This window comes from Hirundo rustica, chromosome 2 (genome assembly GCF_015227805.2).
Source record: "Hirundo rustica isolate bHirRus1 chromosome 2, bHirRus1.pri.v3, whole genome shotgun sequence".
In the NCBI taxonomy this organism is placed as follows: domain Eukaryota; kingdom Metazoa; phylum Chordata; class Aves; order Passeriformes; family Hirundinidae; genus Hirundo; species Hirundo rustica.
The window spans coordinates 68,637,635-68,660,588 of NC_053451.1; the positions used below are offsets into that span (position 1 = coordinate 68,637,635).

Below are 22,954 nucleotides of genomic sequence, written 5' to 3' on the forward strand. Positions count from 1 at the left end.
GACGGAGCCAGCTCCCCCTCTCGCCGGCCCTGCGCCGCGCCTCGGGGCTGGGCCTCTGCCTCGGCAGGAAGGGAGCCGCGGAGTCTGGGGACGTACCGGGGCTAAAAGTGTTCCGGCATCATCGAGTTCAACCTGTGATCGAATACCCCCATGTCAACTACACCGTGGCACTCAGTGCCTCCCTCCTCAGTGCCTCCTCAGTGCCGCGTCCGGTCTCTCCTTAAATGTCTCCAGCGATGGTGACTCTGCCGCCTCCCTGGGCGGCCCATTCCAGTGCTCAGTCACCCTTTCTGTGAAGAAATTCCTTGTAATATCCGACCTTAACCTTCCCTGGCGCAGTTTATGACTATGCCATCTTGTCCTGTCACTGGTTACCAGGGAGAAGATGCCGACCCCGACCTGGCTACAACTTCCTTTAAGGAGATACAGAAAGTGACAAGGTTGCCCCTCTGACCCTCCATTTCCTTCAGGCTAAACACCCCCAGCTCCTTCGGCTGCTCCTCCTAGGACTTGTGTTCCGAGCACTTCCCCAGCTCCATCGCCCTTCTCTGGCCACACTCCGGCCCCTCAATGTCTTGGGTTGTAGTGAGGGGCCCAGAACGCGACACAGCACTCGGGGCCTCACCTGTGCTGAGAACAGGGGACAATCCCTGCCCTGGTCCTGCTGGCCACACTACCGGGATACAACCAGGGTGTCTTCGGCCTTCTTGGCCACCTGGGCATGCTGAATACTGCCAGCAATGGAGCGGGATCTTCATCCCCAGTACTCATCCCCAGTACAGGCGGTTATGTTCTGTAATTTGAAAGCCTGATGTTGGGCTGGCCTTAGGAACAGATCTAACAGGGAAAGCAAATCACCAATGCATCCTGGGGCCGGCAGGCACTGCGAATGATGTGCTTGGAATTTTGCCAGGCAGAGAAGACAAAGTGATGAGTGACGTTCCCCATGGCTGCAAATGCCTTGTCATCGTGTGCCCCCTGCGCGTGTGGTGCATTCCAATATACCTCATTTTTCAGCCAGGTATGTGTCCAAACTCTTTACAGTTGTTGAGATTCACAAAACTTAATTATTAATTTATTGAAAGCTATAGTAAATAAATTACTGCTCAAATTGTTTGTAGTCCCAATTCCTGTCATTAAGTTTCTTGGAAATGGTACTTGTGATCCAGTGCTCGCCCATGTCTTGAAATGGCTTTGAAACTTTCTTCAGTGGTCACTTAAATGTCACCATCCCTTAGATCTTTAGGAAACATTTTATAGAAATATATTTCCTTGCATACTTTAAGTCTGTTGTGGTTTTTGTTTTGTTTTGTTTTGTTTTAAATCTAGTTCCTTGAGATTATTTTGGGGGGGGGGAGACTTGTCCAGAAACAGGATTGTTTTTCAGAGAGAAACATAAATTTTTGAGTTTCTGTGAGAAAATAATTGCTTTTTCTCCATTTCAGAATGTTTTAAGCTGTTTACTAAAGCTCAGCCATTATAGTTCTGTATTTATGTGTATTTATGAATCTACATCCAGTCTTCAGCTTTTCAGGAAATGCAACAAAAATCTGTAAATAAGGGGTGAGTTATCACCTCATCTTGAGCAGATTAATGAGTATCTTAGACAACCTTGTAACAACAAATGTGTTACTGTATAATTTGCTCAGTTATAGGAGACAGCTACATAAACCTTGGTAAATAATGAGATGTGTTTATGAATCAAGCCAATACTGTCAAGAAACCTGCAATAACTGTTTTGCTGTCCTCATCTGGAAATGTTCCATGTCTTCCATTCTCACTGCTTAGGAATTCCCTTTTCAACCCTTGTGTTCCAGTTCAGAGCTGGTGTCTAATAGTAGGAAGATAACAGCCCCCAATTACAGTTTCTAGTAAAGATAAGTCATATTTGCAAGTATGCAACTTGCAAAGTGCTGAAGATAGGAGAGACAAAGTCTGCAAAGACTGACTGCAAAGGTTGGAACTGGACCTGGGCCCAGTCTGTGAGGAGAAGGATCTATTTTTTTATCAACAAATACTGAGTAAGCAGCTTTTCTTTCTCCTGGTCACCTCTCTTACTGTTTTAAGGCAGCATTACATACATTATGATGTGATATGACTGAGCCATGTCCTGTGAAGTCAGTAAAAATATATTTTCATCAAGATTTATGCTCTGATCAAATTCTGGTGTCTCCAGAAAAAAAAAACCAAAAAAACCCAAACATCTTTTGAACAAAACAAATATTTTCTGAGTTTGTGTAGAAGTCTTGGGAGATGTAACAGCTGCAATTATTTTTAAGGTAACATTACTTTAGAACCCTTTACTTGCATTATCCAAGTTTCACTGTATTGACTTACTGGGAGGGACTTCTTACAGTGCCGAGCAGTTAGAATTTGCTGCCTTATCTTTGGAGTAAACAAAGTTTGGCTCACTGCCTCTGCCCTTCTTTGCTTTATTGTAACCGCTTGTCTAAGTTTTAGGCACCCTTCGTGCGTGTAGGAGAGGAGGACAAGTGCAGAAAGAACTCCCAGTCACACTGTTTGGGGACACAGCAGCTAAAATCAGCAAGAAAGGCAGCTGCAGCTGTTCTTGGGCCCGAACCAGGACCTGGTGCAGAGCACTGACAGAAATGTCTGCAGTGCCTGTGGGCAAAGCACAAGAACCGGGCAGTTTATCAGAACCGAATGAAAGAAAACCAGCAGAGGCTGGTGGTGTGGGCTCCTGGTGACCCCCCCAGGGCTGGCTCTGGTTTAGCTGGCAGGCAAAGCCCTGCAGAGCTCTTGGACTCAGGTGGCTGGCACCAAGATAGGTGGCAGCAAGTTAGGAAGGGGCCAAGAAGTTAAGGTTCAAAGAACATCCACAGGTCTGGGCTGGGCTGCAAGAGAGCTGTGTTGTTGCCAGTGGTGGCTGGGCACTTTGGAGCTTTAGTCAGTAACTTGGACACCTCTGTCAGGTGTGTCTGCATTCAGTAGTTCTCTCTGTCTTACTAGTCACTTAACAACCAGCAGATAGGTGTCTGAGAGAGGAATATTTTAAATTATGTATTTATTTTTTTGTGTGTACATTTTCAGTAGTAACAGAAAAAGGCCAGGGCCTCTGCTGGACCTTGCTATGCAAAAATGAGACTATTGAGAAAACTGCATTGTAGCTTTTTATTTTTCCAAAAGAGAAGGAGAAGCTCTCTGAAGTTTCAGTTTTTCTGGTGGGAGAGTCACTCACCTATAGCAGAGATGTGAAGCAGCCCTCATTGTCACCATGTGAACATGAGGAGCAGCCCACAGACACAAAGGCACAGAAGCCAAGAGATATCCAGTAAAATCCCAGTATCTAACAGGGGATCTCAGCAGCTCAGGCTGAGGTTATAGAGAACACCTCATCTCAGCTGGCAGACTGCCTGCCTGATGAAGCCACAGCAGCATTTCAAATGCCAGGTCTTGATTGTAAATGCTGCACCTCTTAGCACTGAATGTCTCCTGTGCTGATTTTCTGGCCATATTCAAGTAGCTCTGAAGCAAGCAGCCGTGCTCCACCCTGATAAGCCTGGCTTGCATTTGGCTAGGATAAGAGTGCAGTGGGGAAAGTCACAGAAACAGCTGGAAGAGAGTTAAGTAACCATGGCAGACAAGACCCAGCTATGATGAAAGTATGTCAGGCTTGCAGTGTATGAGTAGCCCACTCTGATTACATGAAAATAAAAGCTCTGAAAAATATGGAGAATATTCATGTGATGAGTACTGGCTGAAAGACCTGGTCTAGAATGTCGGTGACTATCTTAATTCTCAGCAGTTTTTCAGATTGTGCTGAAAAAGGGAAAAAAAAAAAAATGGAAGAAAAATGAACTTGTTCTTTATCAATGCCAAAAGAAGTGTATGTTTTACAATAATTGGTATAATTAGGAAAACTTCCTGGTTTTATTTTCTTAGTATGTCTGTACAGGAAGATTTTCTGTGGTGAGGAACTTTCTGATACTGTTAGAATGCAGTGTTATGGACTGATAAAATAAGTATATTCTATCCATCACAAGCAAGATCTTACAGAACAGGATTTGTAACTCAACTTTTTATTTTTTTTCCTGCAAATAAAATGTCTTTAAACCAGTGGGCCTCAGTTTAAGGTCTCATGGCCACAGAAAAATAAAAAGATAAAACTTAGGAGGAGCAACAGCAGGATAGAGTGTTGCCTGCAACAGGCTGATTACCTGATGTTGTTGCTCATGGTTCAGTAGAAGCTGGAGGTAATTATTTTAAAAGGTTCCTCACTGTCTAAATATTGTTTCTGTCTCTAGTAATTATTTCCAGATGAATGGCTTCCATGGTTGCTTCATGGGTAAAAGTTGTTGTACCACTGTATTTTGTTAGGTACTACAGTAAACTCTGCTGTTGCTGGAGCCGCTCTGAGAGGAGTCTCGTGGCATGGTCTTGGCTAGGGCTGCCATACAAACAGGCAGGGTGGGCTGAGCTGTGCCCAGCAGCACAGACAGCACCTCATCTTTGCCATGGTGTGATCCATGGACACAACAATGCTGCTGGAAAGGGCATTTTCTCTGTGCTTTGCTCCTTGCAGATCGGTTCAGCAGACTCTGCCAGTGGATGAGGAGTTAATATGATAGCAAGCCACAGTGGTAAAAATTCCCAAACAGACTTTTTGCTAAGAGGAGGCTGGCATTTGTATTAGGATTGGCTTTGGTACCGAAGGATGGAAGGAGAGTACCATGTGAAATGTGTCCTGCAAGGACACCCTAAAGCTGGTTTTCAAACATGGCTTGTTTCTAAGTCTTGTATCCTAGCACTGGAGGCAAAACTCAGTTCCTTGAATGTATGAGAGTGGTGGATGAACAGACCCAAAGTCCTGCCAGTGGGCACCTATTCATGAGAAATGTCAAATTCAGTCAGCAGTAAGGCATTCGGGGTGTGCGAAAACGTAGGATTTGCTTGGTGGGAGCTACACAGTTGTGCCCAGCCTCCATCAGGAGGGAAATAAAGATTTATGAACCCAGGAGATTCCACTACCCACTAGGAGTATGGAAAAACCCAAAGAAGTAGAAATAGAGACAACAATCTTATGAGTAACAACTGGAATGTTGTTGCTCAGATTCTGTTTGTATTGGAGAAAAGGGAGACAGAGATGGATGCAAACCCAGCGTATCATCTTACACACGTGATGTCCATTAGAGCAAAACCTGCGGGGAGTTGTGTTTACCCTGTAGCTTGGATCATCCCATTGCAATTACAGCTCTGTTACAGAGTCCACTGATACAAAGTGCCCTCAGGCAAATGCTTTTAAAAAGCTGTTGTTCACGTCCCCCAGCCAAGTTTCAAGTATCCTAGTTAGGAATTGGCATTAGGATGGTGAGTTACTGCTAGTAGATCATATCCCATTCACACCAACGCACCTGAAATCTCTAGCTTAAAGTGATGTGACACTACTGCCCACATGGCCACAGTGGTGCATGCATTCCCTTTGTGTGCCAGCATACTTAATGCCATCCTTCCTTCCTCTAAGGGCTGTTCTGGCGGAGTATGTGGCAGAGGTGAGGCCTAGGAACGAGGCTGGGTGGAGTGGGAATGTTCTCCAGGGCAGCTGAGTGAGCAGAAAAATTAAACCATGCAGGGGAGGATGTATACAGTGTTACATTCAGGAAAATAATATTACTGAATGAACAGACAGGGAGGTGGAAATACTACATTAGCCGAGACCTAACGTGGGCTAAGGATACTTGAATCACCTGGGCTACAGACATGAGTGGGAGTATACAAGCAGTGCCATGGGTGACAACAGCAAAGGGCACTGTGTGTGCTGCTCAGTGGATGACCCAAAGAACTTCCTCAAGTACCCATCCAAGGTTTCAGTGTCCAAATTTGCTTTTAGGTACACAGAAAGAAACTTGGTACATCCAAATGGATTGTATTTCAACGAGCAACCCACAGCCTACATGAAACATTGAGGCAAGAGAAGAGAGCACCTCCTGAATCCCAAGAGACTGCAGAGCTGGATAGTACCTGAGAAAACTCCCTGGACCAGGGGACATCTTTGGGTGATTATCAATGACTCACAGTCCCTGTTGCATCTGGCTGCTGTGTAATCAGTGTGTTGTTCTGAATTTGGCTGCATCTCAGTAGGAATATCTGGTGAGGAGACAGATCCTGGAATGCTTGGCAGCATCAGCTCACTACCAGACCCCGTCAGTGAAGTGGGGGCTGTGACAGCGCAGCCCTTCCAGTGCACCTTGGGCTGAGGGACACGGCATCTGCCCTACAACCACTGCACTCCGGTACCTGCAATGTGTGGCGTGGCTTAACGAGAGAGGGCTGTGGAAAAGCCCTGCAAAGTTTGAGTTCTATCCTGAATGACTGGGTGGGCCTGACGCTCCCTAGCTAAGCCTCTGTCTAGGTTAAACATGAGCCTAAGTACAAAGGAATTAGCAAAACCTGTTTTGTAAGGACCAAGCTTATCACCCTGATGGTGACATGGTAATTAGCTGTATCTTATTAACTTTAAATGTTCACATTGTGTTCAGTGGGTGGATACACCCATAAAAGTTTAAGTTATTTTTAAAGTAATGATCCAAGCAAAAGCACTGAGGCCTTACCTTGGCCAGGAGCTGAGTTTGGTATAAATTAGCAGAGTGTGGTGGATTGTGGCAAACAGGGTGGGACAAACAAGAACTGACTATTTCCATTGCGTGGGCTGTGGATCAACAGCTGACAGAAAAACATGTGAGACTGCTGGAAAGGCATACAGCAATCTTATTGTGGACTGATCTGATTAGTGGCCTGTGCTGGCATCTGCTATAATCACTGGCAGAGATCGGCATGGGGGGGATGTGGTGACGTGAATGTCTGAGACAGTGTGGGAGCAGCGTCCAAGGTTCAACCATTACGTGAGGAGCTGAGCTCTGTGCAAGAGCCTGATGTTCACACGTGGCCGTGCTGCCTCCCTGGAGTGGTCAGTTGTGTGTGAGAGAGACATTCCTGCAGTACTGCTTGTCCTTCACTCTCTCTATTTTAAATAAACATGAACAGTGTCATGTACTTTCCACACCACAGTCTCAAATTCCTAAATTCTCATATTAATCTAAAATAAAAGAGAAGGCTGAAAAGTTTAAAAATAGAATTAATTTGTAAGGATGGTGCTGCACTCCAATTTTCTAAAAATGGCAATAGGTCAGACACGCAGTACAGGGACAATGGCTTCCCTGGTTTTGCTGGCCACACTATTTTTGACACAGGCCAGAGGCCATTGGCTTTCTTGGCCACCTGGGCACTGCTGGCTCATGTTCAGCAGCTGTTGACCAGCACCCCAAGTTCTTTGCTGCTGGGCAGCTTTTCAGCCCTTCCCCCGGCCTGTGGCATTGCATGGGGTTGTTGTGACCCAAGTGCAGGATCCAGCACTTGGCCTGGTTGAACCTCACACGACTGGCCTCGGCCCACGGATCCAGCCTGTCCTTATCCTTCTGCAGAGCTACAGTGACTAAGATCAACTGTACTTCACAGGTGTGTGAACTACTCAGAACCATTTCAAAGTGCAGATACATATGCTGCTCTAAGTGAATCTGTTTCAGCAGGGGGGTTGGACAATATGATCTCCTAAAGTCTCTTCCAACACCAACCTTTCTGTGATTCTGCAATTACAGATGTCTGAAGTTAGGCAAGATGGATCCCATGGTTCCATTCTGATCAAGATTGTCTGGTGTCGATGCCATCTACCAATATTTTAAATGTAAAAGGCAGTAACGCACTTTTCATCAGCTTCAAGACAGAAATTCTAGGAAGGGAGTTGAATACATCTAAGGAAAAAAAATCTACAGAGAAAAATCAACAGAAAGAAGATATGACTTAAAGTTATATTTTGCCTTCATTATATGCAGGTGCAGAGGACTTAGGACTCTCATAAAATGAACATTTTGAAATTCAAAAAGCTGTTTGTCCCAAAAGTGGGAGTGATTAGGAGTCTTTAGTAAAATAAAACTGATCAAAAATAATTTAAAATGCAGTCTTCTTTTGTGTTTTAAAACACTGTTGGTAATTAAAATGGAAATACAATTCTTCATATGAATGCTAGCACACTTACCCAACTTTTCTGTTGAGAAATGGAGCAGTGCTTTTCATATCTTAAGTACTTCCATAACCACCAGTTTACCCAAAAAACTTTCTTACTTTTGTTCAAGAGTCTGCTGAAATAATAAAAGGACCCTTCTCTTTTTCCCCTTCCCTGTTTTAAAAGTGTTTCTAAAAATGGAGGCTTACACATTTGTTAGACTTTCACTGTATAAAAATGTACAGTGGCTTTATTGACATGTACATTCCATTATGTTTACAGCTGCAAGATATGAGGCACACTCAGTATTGCACTTCATTAAAATTTCAGGCTCAAACATAACCCAGAAGTTTAAATGAAACTGCTGTTGTAATTTAATATTTCTTATACAGGACAAACATTGATAACTTTATATACAGTGTGATACTTGTTACATTTATGCCTTCCTAACACTTTTTTTTTTTTTTAATAACAGTCTAGGAAATAAACCAGAATATTCCTCTTTCCCATCCCCACTTGTGATGCGTTACAATTGTACAAGATTACAAAAAGTCAGTATACAATAATCAATATTTTTTTCTTTCTCCTGAAAGCCAGCATCATTCATAGTCCACAGACACACAGACCCTTTAATAACAATTGTTTATTTGTAAATGTCCAATGTTTCCTAGCCGATGATTGTAATGGCCACATGCAAACACCTCACAAATTTTGATGTCTCGTTTCAAAAAATGTCAATATCTCACAGCAAGAATTATGTACATGGTATTTGGCATCCTTCTTGCACTGTAAGTTGTTCCTTTTACCTGGGTTATGGAATGGTCCCATCCTCATCCCCAGCTGGACTTTGTTGTCAGGACACTTGAGGGATGAGGGCACCTGTTTTGCTCTGGTTGAAAAAAAAAAGCTATTCTAAAAAGTGTGAGCATTTCTGCAAACCCCACAACCCAGAGCAAATTCTTCACCAGTGGGTGGATGGACAACATGAAGTGGACATTCTGTTCCTTCAAGTTGTTTACCTTTGGGACCTACAGTGAATTTAAGGATGAGGGGAAAAAAAGAAAACAAATTAATGATTGCAGACAATGTAAATAAATATATATTACATTTCCTCAAAAAAACCCCAAACTAAATGAAGGTAATACATCTTGTTCAAATATTGAATTGGCATTTGAAGGAAAAAAAAAAAAAAAAAAAAAGAGATCAAACTGCCATGTAACTGAAACCAATCAAATGCAAATTAAAAAAGGCAAGACACTTAAGTGACGCAAGTCACCTAAGAAGTTTTATCTCATTAATACCTTGAAAGAAATTTGCACAAGCTAAGAGAAAAAGTGGTAATAATGAATGAGAGTTACATTCTACAGTAAACAATAATTCTAAGGTTATAGCAGGAATCGTAATTTATTTGTTTACTTATTTTATGTAAATATCTTAACAAAAAGATCACACTTTTTACCCCCAATCATTTACTAATGTCAGATCAATACAGAGCAAATGAACTTAGTAACTAAGGCACTGGGGTAACAGTTTGCACATAATGGCTACCTAAGTACAGATATATCACTTAATAATGTGTTAATTTTATCAGTATACAGTTTTACACATCATTCTACATCTGGAGTCTGACCTGCTATAGGGAAATTGAAATGTCTTTCTCTATCAAAGTTGCTAATGTTCAAATGATCAGTGCAATGACACTGCCAGAAAACAAACAAACAAACAAACAAATTACCAGGAAAAGCTAGTATCAATTAGAACTTGTTACTTATTTCAGAATTCAGTGTGGTAAACTTGCTTTGTCAAACTCCTACCTGCAGGACAGTGTGGGAGCTCTTCTTTAGGGATGCTTGTCATTCTTTGGAAATCATCATGGCAAGCATTGCAAAAATGCGTTGTCCCAAAACAGAAAAAAACAGCAACTGAACAGCAGTAGCGGCATTTGTATTCTAAGAAATCCGTACCGTGTTTGGGACACATCTGAACAGAGGAAAGCGAACACCAGTCAATGAAGTAGCCACATTCTAACAATCCCAGCAACTCACTTCTACATTCTGTAGACTATATAAATAGTATACAATATTGTACAATACATGTGATTACAAATGACTATGGATTATTGTATAGCTCAGGTAGTCAGTTTCAGAATGAACTAAAAACACGATCAGAAGTTATTTACTCACCTGAGCCCTTGAAACATCAGAGCATGCACCACAAATAAGCTCTCTTGGATCATAATCATCTCCTTGTCCGGCCTCAGCATCACAACGAGCTTCACCACCAAAATATGCCTAAATTGCATATAGAAATGATTGGATGTTAAACCAGAGACAATTATTCCTTTAACTATTCTTTTCAGTTTAATCAATTCCATGTGTAAGGGGAATATGATGAATGACTGCCATTTCAGTGGCCTCCACCATTCTGATGTCTCTCTGTAGACATCTGTACAGACTCTGCCTGTAGGTACGTGGTTTTGAGGCACTCAATGTCCCTCAGTCTCAGGATGAACAAGACCAAAAACTGCAACGCACCCTGCTCTATGCAAGCGACTGTAAGGCTTTTGGAACAGCATTTGGATGCTCTATGAACCCTATGTCAGATTAAGTAGCAGCTTGAGGTGAATAGGTACTGGAGGAAGTAGGTACTGCACCTTCTTGTAAGTGGCCGCTGACTCAAGGTGCTTTTGAAATACAAAGTATTTCATTTTGCTCTGTATACACACTTGAGCTTCACTAGCTAAGATACTGTGTACATCTCATTAGCCCAACACTTGATTTTTTAAATTATGATTCTATAAACAACATCTTTTCCTACTTTTTTGCTCCATACAGAATATATTAAACATATGCTCCGTTTTAAGAAACTACTTTTGAAATGGTAACACATGTTTAATAAATAACACCATACCTTTTTGCACTTGTAGCAAACATAATAAGCATATCTGTTCATAGCATAGCCAGCTGGGTCATTATAAAATCTAACACCTGGTGTTGTGATGGCCTCACTCTTGTGCAACCCTTCATACTCCAATCTCATTAGTGCTTTTCTCCTTACATCTTCATAGAGTTCTTTGATTGGATCAAGCAAATCCTTTAATACTGTGTGATTGATTTTGTTCTGAAATTTAAAAAAAAACAAAAAACCACTGATTAAAGTATCTTGCATCTTCATCCCAACAGCTATGATAATTTGTGTTACGGTCAGGCACAAATAGCATGATAGATGTCATAAAAACATACAGGCCCAGGCAATGGACATTTCAAAAAATGGCTGATATAGAATGCACTCTATTTGCTGCAAAAATAGTATCCATGAATGCATTTTCTATGGCCTGGTGTGATAGAGGAACATAAACCCTTCCAACAGACTAACAGACAGGGAGGTGGTGAAGAGTATATGAAATATTCACCACAGCACAGGAATATTCTGATTGTGTATCTTCTGTATTTTTGGTCCTTTTTGGCTTACTGCTCAGCTAATGCTCAAACATAATGACTGACAGTCCTCTACGGCAGCTCTTTATCAGTAAGTGACCATGAGCTACTGCCATGAATTACCACAACACAACATGATGGGAGAACCATAGCAAGCAGAATGGCTGACCATTCCTGAATTTCAGATTCCTAGGGTGGGGTAAGGTGCTCTTCTTTCCAGCAGCTATCATATGCTTTTGCTTACAGCAATTTGAATTTTATAGAGTTCAAGAGGAATTGTTAGTAACTATGCTGAACTAAGTACATGTGTTCTTCAGCTCTGCCCTCACACTGAAAACAAAGCAACTTTAAAAGTGGTTAGTAAAATGGAGAATTTCTCCTTCAAGATAGTATGCTTTAAGATTACTTCTTACCCTCCCCACCATCACCAAATACTGGGAATTTGCAAGCTGACTGTGCTAAGAATAAAACAATATTAAGACCATGTCTGGACTATGCTTTCTTTTTAAGAGGACACCTCAGGGAAGAGTAGGAGAAGGTAAAGAAACGCATCAATGCTAGTCTTTCTGTAGCAACACGTGGAATTAAGGAAACAAGTCATATAACTCATTTATACTGTAATAAGCAATACAGTATTAACGAAACAAAACAAAAGGAAAAGCAAAATATCAAGTAAGTTGCTTGACTTAAGCAGGCACACAGTTCATTTACCTTGCAAATTGGGCAGGACATAAACCCGAAAGTTATCCTGGGCCCAAGCCATCTGTTTTCTAGTACTCGCTGACAGCATTGCAAATGGAAAACATGGCTGCAGTCCAGCTTTAGAAAGAATAAGTGTAAGTGAATATTGAAGTTACATTAACCACTAAAGTAGTAGTTATTTGCTTTTAAGTGGCAACACATATCAATTCCAATATTAATTTATTTAAAATCCTACAAGACCCCTATTTTCTTCTTAACAATGAGAAAGAACATAAAATGGGCATTAAAATAATAACCATTCCAAGACTACCTACGGATATATGAAATACTCGTGAATTATATCCACTAGTTACCTCAGTTGTTTTCCTCTTCATAAAATACCATGTATTTTAATACAGTAGACAGCAAACTAAATTGACCCAATCTGCTTTCTTGAAATAGAATACCAGACAAAAAAAAAAGCTTTTTAAGTAGCTTAACTATTGTTATCATGTCTGCTTTCAAATTTTGAAGAGCATAATTTGAAAGACTATATTTTCACTTCCTTCATACTACACATTACAATCATAATAGCAATCTCTTAAAAGGGGAAAACAAATCAACAAGCAAAAAACCTGGATAGCTGGTGCTGCTGAAAGTGCTTCAGTAAAGCAGATCATGCACATGTCATCAGCATCTTGCTTCAGAGTTGTAGCATTTTTATCACAGCCGTGCAGGCACGGCAAACAGTGCTCTTCGTTCTTAACGCCTCCACAGGGGTGACCGCAGGGGTGTGTTTTGCTGCAAGCAATCTTAGCATACTCCTAAACAAATTTAAAGTAAAGAGTTAATCATCTTTTCCCCCTTCACAGAGTGTTCTGACAGTGTTGATTTTTGAAGGGCTATTAGTCTGTGCAATAAACTGAGATGAAAGGATCATGATTTATAGTCTGCTGCTGCCTCAGGTACTTGGGAAAAGCTGAATGTTGTGTACTTGAAATAACAATGTTTCCTTTGTTTACCTGCATTGCTCTGAATGCAAATAACTTAATGACACCATAATTCTAAACTTTCGGTAGAAAGAGAACTGTTCTTTGATCCTCTGTGTGCTTTTTATATATCGAGTGCTTCCTGCATAAACATTGCTGACCCTGTAGTAACAGACTTTAAGATACCTGCAGATTTTGGAGAAGTTTCAAGTAACCCACTCTTAAGAATACATTATAAGCTAATCAGCAGAAAGCAGTTTTACATGGAAATGGATTTTTAACCACCTCTAATTCCCATCCCTAATAAATAGAAAACTTCTATAAGTTACCCAGAAGCTAAGAACAAATTGAACTGAATTTAAGTAACATTATGACTTCATAGGCTGAGAGGGAAAAAAGGATGACCAATTTGCTTCAGAAATAAGTAAGGTGAGATAAGAAACTGGTTATGACTTGTCCTTCTGCCAACTGCACCCACTGCAGGGCACAGAAACACTCAGGGCATGTGGATGCAGATGACAAACCTGGCCAAGTCTAAAAAGTTCTACACTCATAATACATTGGGCTGTTGGGCAACTCATTTTATCGAGCCTTCCGGTACATTTGACTTTATGCTGACAGTGTGTATTTTACTTTATAATTGCAAAGCTGTTGTGAAAACTTGAGATATTTTTGAAGACAATAATGAACCACCCAGTATTTTAGTTGTCTATCAGTGTTTGTAGTCTGTAATTAACATAAGCATTTACAAACTCAGAAGTATTTGAATGGTAACATTCAATATTAGAACTTTTTTGTACAAGAGATCTGATTTAAAATGGACCACCCGGATAAACAAGGTTTATTCAAAGTAAGAAGCCCATTTCATCCTATGATCTCTTCTATTTATGTAATTAATGATGATTGATACTTGCAAATACACACCTGGCAGTCTGTATCAGAACAAACACTTCCCACTGCTGATAATTCTGTTCCACTCCTACATCCACAGAACCGACATGCTTCAGAACTGCTGGTGGTCGGTTTGCCTACGGCCGGCAAGAGAGAACAAGGCCAAAAATGTTCTAATGAAACACAAGGGACTGATACTCTCTTAGACATCAAAGCAGCAGTCACGGAAAACCACCAGAAATCCAATGCAGCGAAACTACTGTTATTAACAAACATTTAAAAGCATTGCCCTAAAGCAGGAGAAAATCACAATAATCAGGAGAGAGTAGCAGTTATTTTACCTGTCTGTTCTCTAAACTCCACCATAGCCTTCATAGTTTTAGAATCTGCTAATGCCATCAGCCAGAAAAGTTTGGTCCTACCACAGCCCTCATGGAGATCAACTTTGATGGCTTCTTCTTCTTCTTTGAACACCTGTCAAGTTAACCAAACAGATACTATTAAATAGCATGTTTAGTTAGAGCGTGGACGCGTCTGTTATTTTTGTCACTCTCTCTTTGGATTTACACCAGGCAGTTTATAGATTCTGTGGAGATTGTCTACTCCAAGCTGTTTTACTTTTATACGTTATATTGCAGATATATGTAAAAATGAATAAAATTAACTCTTGATCTAACATGGCAGAGAAACAATACTGCAGCAATGCTAAGAACAGAGCCGCACATTTTTTTCTGATTTAATAAATACAGAGCTTGGACTTCATAATTCCTATCCAACACATCCAGTAGGCCACAGAATACTAAAAGCACAAGATAACATCAGAAATATCTTCACATAACCATGCTAGTAGTTTATCAAAGCAACATGGAGAATTATGGTCTTAATAACATGTACTATAGAATAACAATTATAGAAGTATGTAATGTTAATATTTTTGACTTTCATATAAATATACAGTGGATATTTCTGGCTACAATGAGGAAAATATAAAGTTTTTGCAAAATAAAAAAACAAACAAAAAAACTGCATAAGATCCTTAGGGAATTTCATGCAGTCTCTTCTTTTGCTCCTTTCCCAAGCTTTGAAGGCAGTTCTGTTTGCATTTGTTTCACCTGCAATGCAATAAAAGTTAGAACTTTCCCAGATATGGAAGTATACAACTCACTTTAATTCTTACTAGAATCAGAAAGAAAACCCCTGACTGCTTCACAAAGTATTCACATAAGCACATCTGAGTAACTTACAGGCTGTTGTTCCTGGAGGGGAGAGGAAGTACATTAAAGAGGTATGTATGACCGAAGTTGGACAAAGAACAGGAAGCAAACAGAAAACAGGGCAGAGGGAACATGACAGAATTAAAATTGAATTTGAGGGGCTTAACATGTGAGATGTAAAGGTAAAAGTGGTGAATAAAGAGCAGAAGTTTAAACATGCTTTTATAAGTAAATACAAAAATCTGGTTAAGTTGCTATTTTGGACAGAGAAAAGGAAAAATGTGAGGTTTTCTATGAGACAAGAACTTACTTTTTATCAACAGTAATCTGAACAGGCTATATAGGAGAAATCAGAAAAATGAATGAGACTAGACTGTGCTGTGTAATGACAGAAGAGTAGACATAAAATGATCTTCCTAGGATGACAAAACAGGAAAATGTCAAAGGGGATTGCAAAGGCTCTGGCTAAGAAATAGAAGGTTAATAGACACAGATGGAAATGCCAGGCTGAGACTACACTGCAAATGCTGTGGCACCAGAGAGGAGTGTTTTACTGGAGAGTGAAACTCAGTACCAAAGGTCTGATGTTTACATCACACGTGCTCTAGACCAGCTTGCTGATCCCCTGCACTGACTGAATGACCATTAGCAGCGTGTCTCTGCATCTCTCTTTTGATTTGCTTTTAGTTTCACCTGACAAACCAGTTCATGCACTCCAAGGCTGCTAAATAATAGAAAACATTCTACTTTAAAGAGATATGATCATCTCCTTTAAAAGCCCATTCCTGAACATAACAAAAAAGTTAATATAGATGCATTGTAGAAGAGGGAGAAGAGGACTTCCACTGAAGTAACTTTATTAATGACATTTATTATTTTAATCTTTGTGCAAATATAAGTAGTCAGAAGGAAAGGGGAAAATAAAGGTTCACAAAAAACCACAAATGAGAAATAGTGGCAGGAAATAGTGGCAGGAAAGAGGAAATCTTCAATGATTCCAGAGGTAAAGGCATCTTCAGCATTAATTTCAATGACAAAAAGAAAAAATTCAAAGAAAATGTAGTCTCAAATTTCAAGTTGAAAAGAATATCACAGAATACTAACTAGCAAGTTATAAAAACTCGTATCTGGTCAAAATTTCAATCCTAAAAACAAACCCAAAAGAAGTCAGGAGATAGTCAAGCTTATCGATAGGGCAACATAATTTATCTGCGAAAACACAGTGAAAACTAGAGGAATACTGAAAAATAAGGGAAGACTCATAAGGGAACCAGTAGGAATATCTGCTGTCAAATCATCTTCCTGGATATTAAAAAGGAATACACATACATAAGAAATAAAGGGGTTGACAAGCACTGACTCCTATGACAGAAGTAGTAAAGGAGATAAAATTTAATAGTAATACAGAACCAACATACACTTCAGAAAGTCTATGCAGCTTCTAAATTCTCCTAAAAAAACATTCCTAAGTAATGTCAAACAAGACAGAAAAAGCTGATATAGCATAAGAACTAGAATTAGGAACTGCTGCAAGATTTTCTAATCTTTGTAGAAGAGAAAGGACAAGAGAATGCAACCAAAAACAACTAAAGAGAATTATATGGAAAGACATCTATCCCGTCTCCAAAATAAATAACACCCTTTTCAGATTCAGTATCTGCTTCTACCTTTTGGTTACATTTTATCTGGGGAGATGCATACAATGATGTAGGGCATACAACACTGCAACCATGCATACTCTACCTGTCTCTGGTGGGTTTTTGTTCGCCGATGAAGATGAAGGAAGCGGTCACAGTCTGTGCACAAATTCCCACAGACATTACATAAAATGATTGCAGCAGTTTCACCATCATCATGGTTGTCACACATTGGCTGAGAGAAAAGAAAAATATAATTCCTCTATTAAGTCCTTCACTTCCTTCCAGCATGTTTTTATTCTCCCTCAGTCACACACTCCACACCTCCCCTCCAATTTATAGAAGTGAATAAAAAGCTTGTTGGGACTATTAATGGTATCCTTAAAATAATCAGTATTTAAACAATTATTCCTTGACACAAAACCCCCTCAATTTATGACATCAGTTTTTCTGATACTCTTCATCTCATATTTTTTGTGATGCACCAAAAATGTGGTTTTCAACAATACAGTTGAGACATGGCTTTCAACTAGTCTGAGCAGAGGTTTATGTGGTAACAACAGGTTATGGGCATGTTAACAGTAAAGTTCAGAGATATGAGTACTCAGGTCAGTCAACAGGCATGATATTTACCCTTCATTACTTTGATACGGTATGTTTACTCTTTTCAAACATCTAAACAAAGCTGCAGGTCATCCATACCTCAGAGACAGTACGGCTGAAGTAACAAACTTCAAAATCCATCATAAAATTAAGTTGCTCTACTGGTAATTTTTTTTTAAATTCAGCAGAGTTCTGTTATACAATTCAAAATATCCCCACAAGCAGACTTCAACAACTGATTTTGACTATGCACATGTCTGAGAACAAGCTTCCACTGTAATACCAGAACACATGGTCTCCATGATACTCTCATGCGACTTAGAGCAGAACTATCTCAAAGCAGTTCTGGTAGGGACACACACAATTCACCTCAGCATTTGAATATCCTGGTGTGAGACAGGATTGGGGAATTTCAGGCTGGAATCAGCAACTTCAATACCTGCTTGACAACGTCTTGGCTGCTCCTCTGACATCTGCAAGACCCTTGACTTTATCAGTCGCCTCAGAAACCTGAGGTGTTTGCTTCCTTCTCATCAGAGTTGTATTCCTTGCTGCTGCAGCAGCTCTATGCCTCCTGTATTCAGTTTGTACCTACACTAAACTGCTTTGGATGCTTCTTTGCTCTAACTAAGCTTGATTGTCATTGCACACCCTTCCCTTGCTTCCTACAGGGATCCACCTAACCAAGATATATAGAGACCAGCTTCATTACTGTGCTCTTTCTAAAATGTTACTAAAAAAATCACAAGCTTTTTGTCATACTGAAAAGTATGGAAAGAATCATATCCAGATCACACTTATAAATCCTCTGAGTCAACAGTAGTTTTACTAAACTCAGGTAGAAGGAGTTTCTCCCTGGGATAATCATTCTCTAGTGAGATGAGGAAGAGAAAGCTAAATTAAAGAAAGGTAGTTATTGAGTAACACAAAAGAATTGATTTTATTTCATGACAGAAGGAAAAAGTTCTGATAGAGGGTGCTGTACAAACTGAGTCAATCTACTAAAAAGCTCTTCCCACAGGTGTTAGGAAGGCCTTGTTTCATCCTGAATACTGGTAGAATTGCAACATTACTCGTTTAAGTTGGAATTTCTGTTTTCTGAGCAGTGCTTATCTAGAATACAAATGCTTCAAACACGTATATACAATTTCCACTGGGATGGAAGAAAAGGGAGAAAGGACAAGTTTATCATCCTCTATCATCATTCTAAATTCTTTGATGAGTGAATAAATAAAAAAAATCCCACAAAACTGTATGATTTTCAGTCTCACCATCTGTTTCTGTTGCCCGTCCTTCCCCATCCATCTTCCAGAGGATAGTCTATCAACATGATCCTGATCAAGTACACAGAGGGATGCTAAGGCCAGCCACAGCTATTGAAAGGCAAGGTAGAATTAAACGTCTTAGACATCTTAAAATCAAACCAAATACTGAAGAGATAAAATTTTTCAGATAAGAATGTCACTGTTACCTGCAAACTCTATTATTGTTAGCTGAAGCCTGCTCATACAATGCAAGTTTATTTTCCAAAAGAAGTCAGGAACATAATAAAACTTACTTGAATTTTGGGAACTACCTTTTTTCTTTCAGGTAGCTCACTTATTGATTATAAATGCAGTAGTCAGCACACAGGAAAGAAAAAGTGGAGAAAGATCAACCAAAGCACATTATGAAGAAATATGACAAATACAGAGTTGCACATTGCTCCCAAATATTGCAGGCTTTCGGAAAGAAGAAATTCAAGGACACAAGACTACTAGCAGTAAAATCAGCCTCAAAAACAACCACCCAAAAACTTCAGCTCAGTGAGACTGGTTTCTCTGTTCCCCCATCAGTGCACAGAGCAATTGGCATTACCTAAAAAAGGTAACTGAGCTAACTAGTCAAAGGAAGACTTTCTTCTTCTCCACTGACTACAGTGAAATCCTGAACAGATGAGCTACATGAAGATAATTTGTCAGTGCAAACAAAACTGAAAGGCACCTGACAGCTGCTTTTTGGAACAATCTTTAATCAAACATTTGATTTGAACAGAATTGCTTTTGTTGAGAAACTACTGGACTCTCTCAGATACCCACATATCCATGACAGAACTACATCCAATCACAGGAGCAGCTGGGCTGACATTCAGGGCTCCTCTAAGACCTGATTAAACTAATATGATGACAGCAGAAGCCAGTGGTAGTCCAAGACTGTGACCTCCAGAAAGCAGAGACTATATGAGTAACAAAAATGATGAAAAGAACAGCCTTTTAAGATGAAAAGCAACATGAGTGTCAAATGCTTGAAACCACTGCAATTTTTGTGGTTTTTTTAACATGTAATTATTAAGCTTGAGAAGCTAAAATTCGTACTCCCTATGACAATAGGAATGTTGTAACTTACAAATATGCTTTTCATGGTATTTCAAGCAATCTGTTCAGGTTAAAGTAGTCTTTAGTTTCTATAAAAGATTCACAAAGTAAAGACTAAGAAAAGAAAACCACCAGGTTACATCCATGTCAGTAATAATAAAGAGATCAGCAAATATTTTTTGAGACAAACACGTGAAGCTTAGCCTAATTGTCCTAGAGAACATCTGTTAGAGTGTTTTCATAATAGCCTTGAGATGTGTCAGCTGATTACCTAGGAATCAGACCACTTATAATAATTGCTTGGAGAGCTGAAAGAAGACAGCTGATACATACTGTGCAACTTTCCATACAAATTATCTCAGATTTAGCGTAAGGAGAGCGTGACAAACTTCAAGCAGAATTATTTAAAGAATAAACTCCCAAATGCATACTTATTCTTCATTATTTCTTAGATTCCCAAGATGCACATTTAATTCTAATTCAATTTTGACTTGTGTATTTCAACATATAAAAAGGTTCTTGAATGGGCTCCTACTGCACATTTACAATGAACTGATGCTAAGTTTGGTGAAGTTCTTACTCTGGTTGTTGCAATGCATCTCACAGGTGATCTGTACTCCTCTTCCATTTTAGTCAGGGCTATGATGGTTTCAGCAATAGCATTCTTCGTCACACGTGACCAAGCTTCTGACAGATGACCCTGTTAAAGAAGAAACTCAATTTATTACAGTTTTATGAATATTAAGAGCAACTAAAATTGTAATTAGAACAGCTACAAAACATTAGGTTTGTATCTCAAGTTAGAAGAGAAAAAGAAGAAATTGGGGATGACTTTGATAAGTTAGGTGTTTTCACGGAATTATTTGTATTGGAAAAGATCTTCAAGATCCTGTAGCTCTGACACTCTTGCCATGGGTAGGGATACCTTCCACTAGACCAGGTACCTCAAAGTCCCATCCAACCTGGCCTTGATTTTAAAATCAGGCAGATCTGGTAAAAATTAGCCCTCAAATACAGAGGTGACTGATTGAGGTTGTCTCTGAGCAACTACTGAAATAATTAACTTGGAATAGGTAGAGGGCATATGATTTGAAGAGTGGAAAGTCCTTTTCCTGAAGTGTCCCCCACCCCTTCTGGAGAAAGAAAGATGCCGAGCTGGAGCATGGGTAAGAGACTGTGACCAGTACGCTGATCACAGTGGGCTCCTAGAAAAATTAGCTTCACATGCCTAGCTCAGCCTCCTAAACAGACTGCACAGCTCCTGTATAGAAAGAAATAAAGAGTACACAGCAAACATCAGAACCACAGCATACTTTCCAATCTCTAACATTCTGAGCCTATGGCACTGACTCATACCCTCAAGTTTCTGGTTCAGAGGCTGCTGCATCCCTCAATTCTTAACCTAATCTGAAGTTCTAAACATCATGCAAAGGTGACACATAATTGAGATTCAGTGGACTCTACAAAGGAAGCTGTAGTGACTAACTCAGACCCAGGTACCTACACATTGCAAATGGTGAAAAAGTTAAATGAATTACATTTGGAACCCTTATGAAGAGACTAACTAGACTGATGCCACACAGCTGATAATTAGCAGCTCTAGAAAGCCTCAAAAATAGATTTTCCAACACAGACAGACTTTAATTGTAATGCTCATCAATTGTGAGATTCTAAAATTTGGTAGTCAGAATCAATAGCAGCAATTGCAGAGAACTCCTATCCAGTTTCAGCAACTTTGAGAAGGAACCTCCTTTAATCTAAGCACAGTGAATGGTTTAGAATATAGGACTCCCATCCTGAAGAGCCTAAAAACCTTTTCAAAGAGTATTCAGAGGAAAATCTGGGTCATTTAGAGCATCTCACTGAAACAGGTGCAGAATTGAGAAAAACAAAAAACCTCCCACCTAAATTCCTTTCCCAAAAACCTATGTAAAACCTTTTTTCTTTTGCCAGAATTGTTTCTGGGAAATAGCTGATTCACTTTTCATAATTTTTTCTGCCAAAAAAAATGTCTGAAGTGGAGCTATGGAAAATTTAAGCCCAGAAAAATAAAGTAAAATCTAACTGTAAGTGTAGATTTCAGTGACTGAAAGAAGTCAATCTCAACCAGAAAATCCATATAGTAGGTCTACATACATACATGATGCTATTATTTTATTTCACAGATAAATTTCATTTTCAACTGAAGTTCTGAGTGCTCAAGATTTAAAAATTAAACTTTAAAGTTCATAATGTTAGAAAATGACCCACAATTACTATTTACCTCTTAAATTTCTAGTATAAGCAACTTATTAAAAAGCTTATTTCGAAACTGGAATATTTATTTAGCAGAATCAGAACTCAGTTGCTACTGCTTTTAACCCTAGACTCTATCCAGAAAACTGTAAGGGTTTATTTTCTTGATACCAGTTCACATTTAATAGCTTAATCTGATACTAACTGTTACAATAGTAACAAAAACGTACAATAGTAAAAAAATGTACTTTTCATTATGAGAAATATTGGAATATCATCCACATTTAAAGGATAGAAACTCACTGCTGCCATGTCTTTAATGAGTTTAATGATGATCTCTGAAATCTGTGTAGGTGTTGACCCCTTCATCCACCAATGACTTTCACCTCGCCGAATATAGCTGCAAAGGATAGATGGTAAGAGATGACATAAACTCAAATAATTAGTACTGTCATTATATTGCCAGTATTTGTCAAAATCCAGCATAAAGAAACAGTGTACATACTCATCATACAGTAGGTTGTAGTTTGTTACATATTTTTAAACAAACCTGGAATTGAAGATCATTGGAAGCGTGACTGTAGTAACTCCTTTGCCTGCAGTAGTGCCAGCTGTACCGGTGATAGTAGTTCCTTTGGCTTTCAGCTGTACAGTGAGAGCTTTGGCAATGCATCCCAAAAACATGTCCAAGATACCTAGTTTGTTCCAATCTCCTTTTTCTGTTGAATGAATTATATCACTTATATCTGCTGGTGGAAGAGATTTCACGCCTATAATACTGGCCAGGCGACTGGGGGTCACCTCAGGCAAAACACGCCTCAGTAATGATGTCACCTGGAAGAAAAAAAAAAAAATCAGACCACCACAATTCTTACCAAGACAGCTGGAGTTTTCAG

The 22,954-nt window shown here is 39.6% G+C and overlaps 1 protein-coding gene across 3 annotated transcripts in view; it reads right to left on the minus strand.

The window, feature by feature from the left end:
- Window positions 1-8,229: 8,229 nt before the first annotated feature.
- MYCBP2 (MYC binding protein 2) overlaps window positions 8,230-22,954 on the minus strand; it is a 171,357-nt gene continuing 156,632 nt past the window's right edge. For all 3 annotated transcript variants that reach the window (XM_040055506.2, XM_040055504.2, XM_058419388.1), the window contains 13 exons: window positions 22,609-22,892; window positions 22,362-22,458; window positions 20,404-20,523; window positions 18,741-18,842; window positions 16,973-17,101; window positions 14,357-14,489; window positions 14,049-14,152; window positions 12,771-12,959; window positions 12,166-12,273; window positions 10,928-11,137; window positions 10,201-10,308; window positions 9,832-9,997; window positions 8,230-9,045 (listed from right to left, as the gene is read on the minus strand). In XM_040055506.2, the coding sequence (XP_039911440.1) occupies window positions 8,930-9,045; window positions 9,832-9,997; window positions 10,201-10,308; window positions 10,928-11,137; window positions 12,166-12,273; window positions 12,771-12,959; window positions 14,049-14,152; window positions 14,357-14,489; window positions 16,973-17,101; window positions 18,741-18,842; window positions 20,404-20,523; window positions 22,362-22,458; window positions 22,609-22,892 (1,866 nt within the window). In that variant the 3' untranslated portion in view covers window positions 8,230-8,929. The remainder of the gene's footprint in view (window positions 9,046-9,831; window positions 9,998-10,200; window positions 10,309-10,927; window positions 11,138-12,165; window positions 12,274-12,770; window positions 12,960-14,048; window positions 14,153-14,356; window positions 14,490-16,972; window positions 17,102-18,740; window positions 18,843-20,403; window positions 20,524-22,361; window positions 22,459-22,608; window positions 22,893-22,954) is intronic.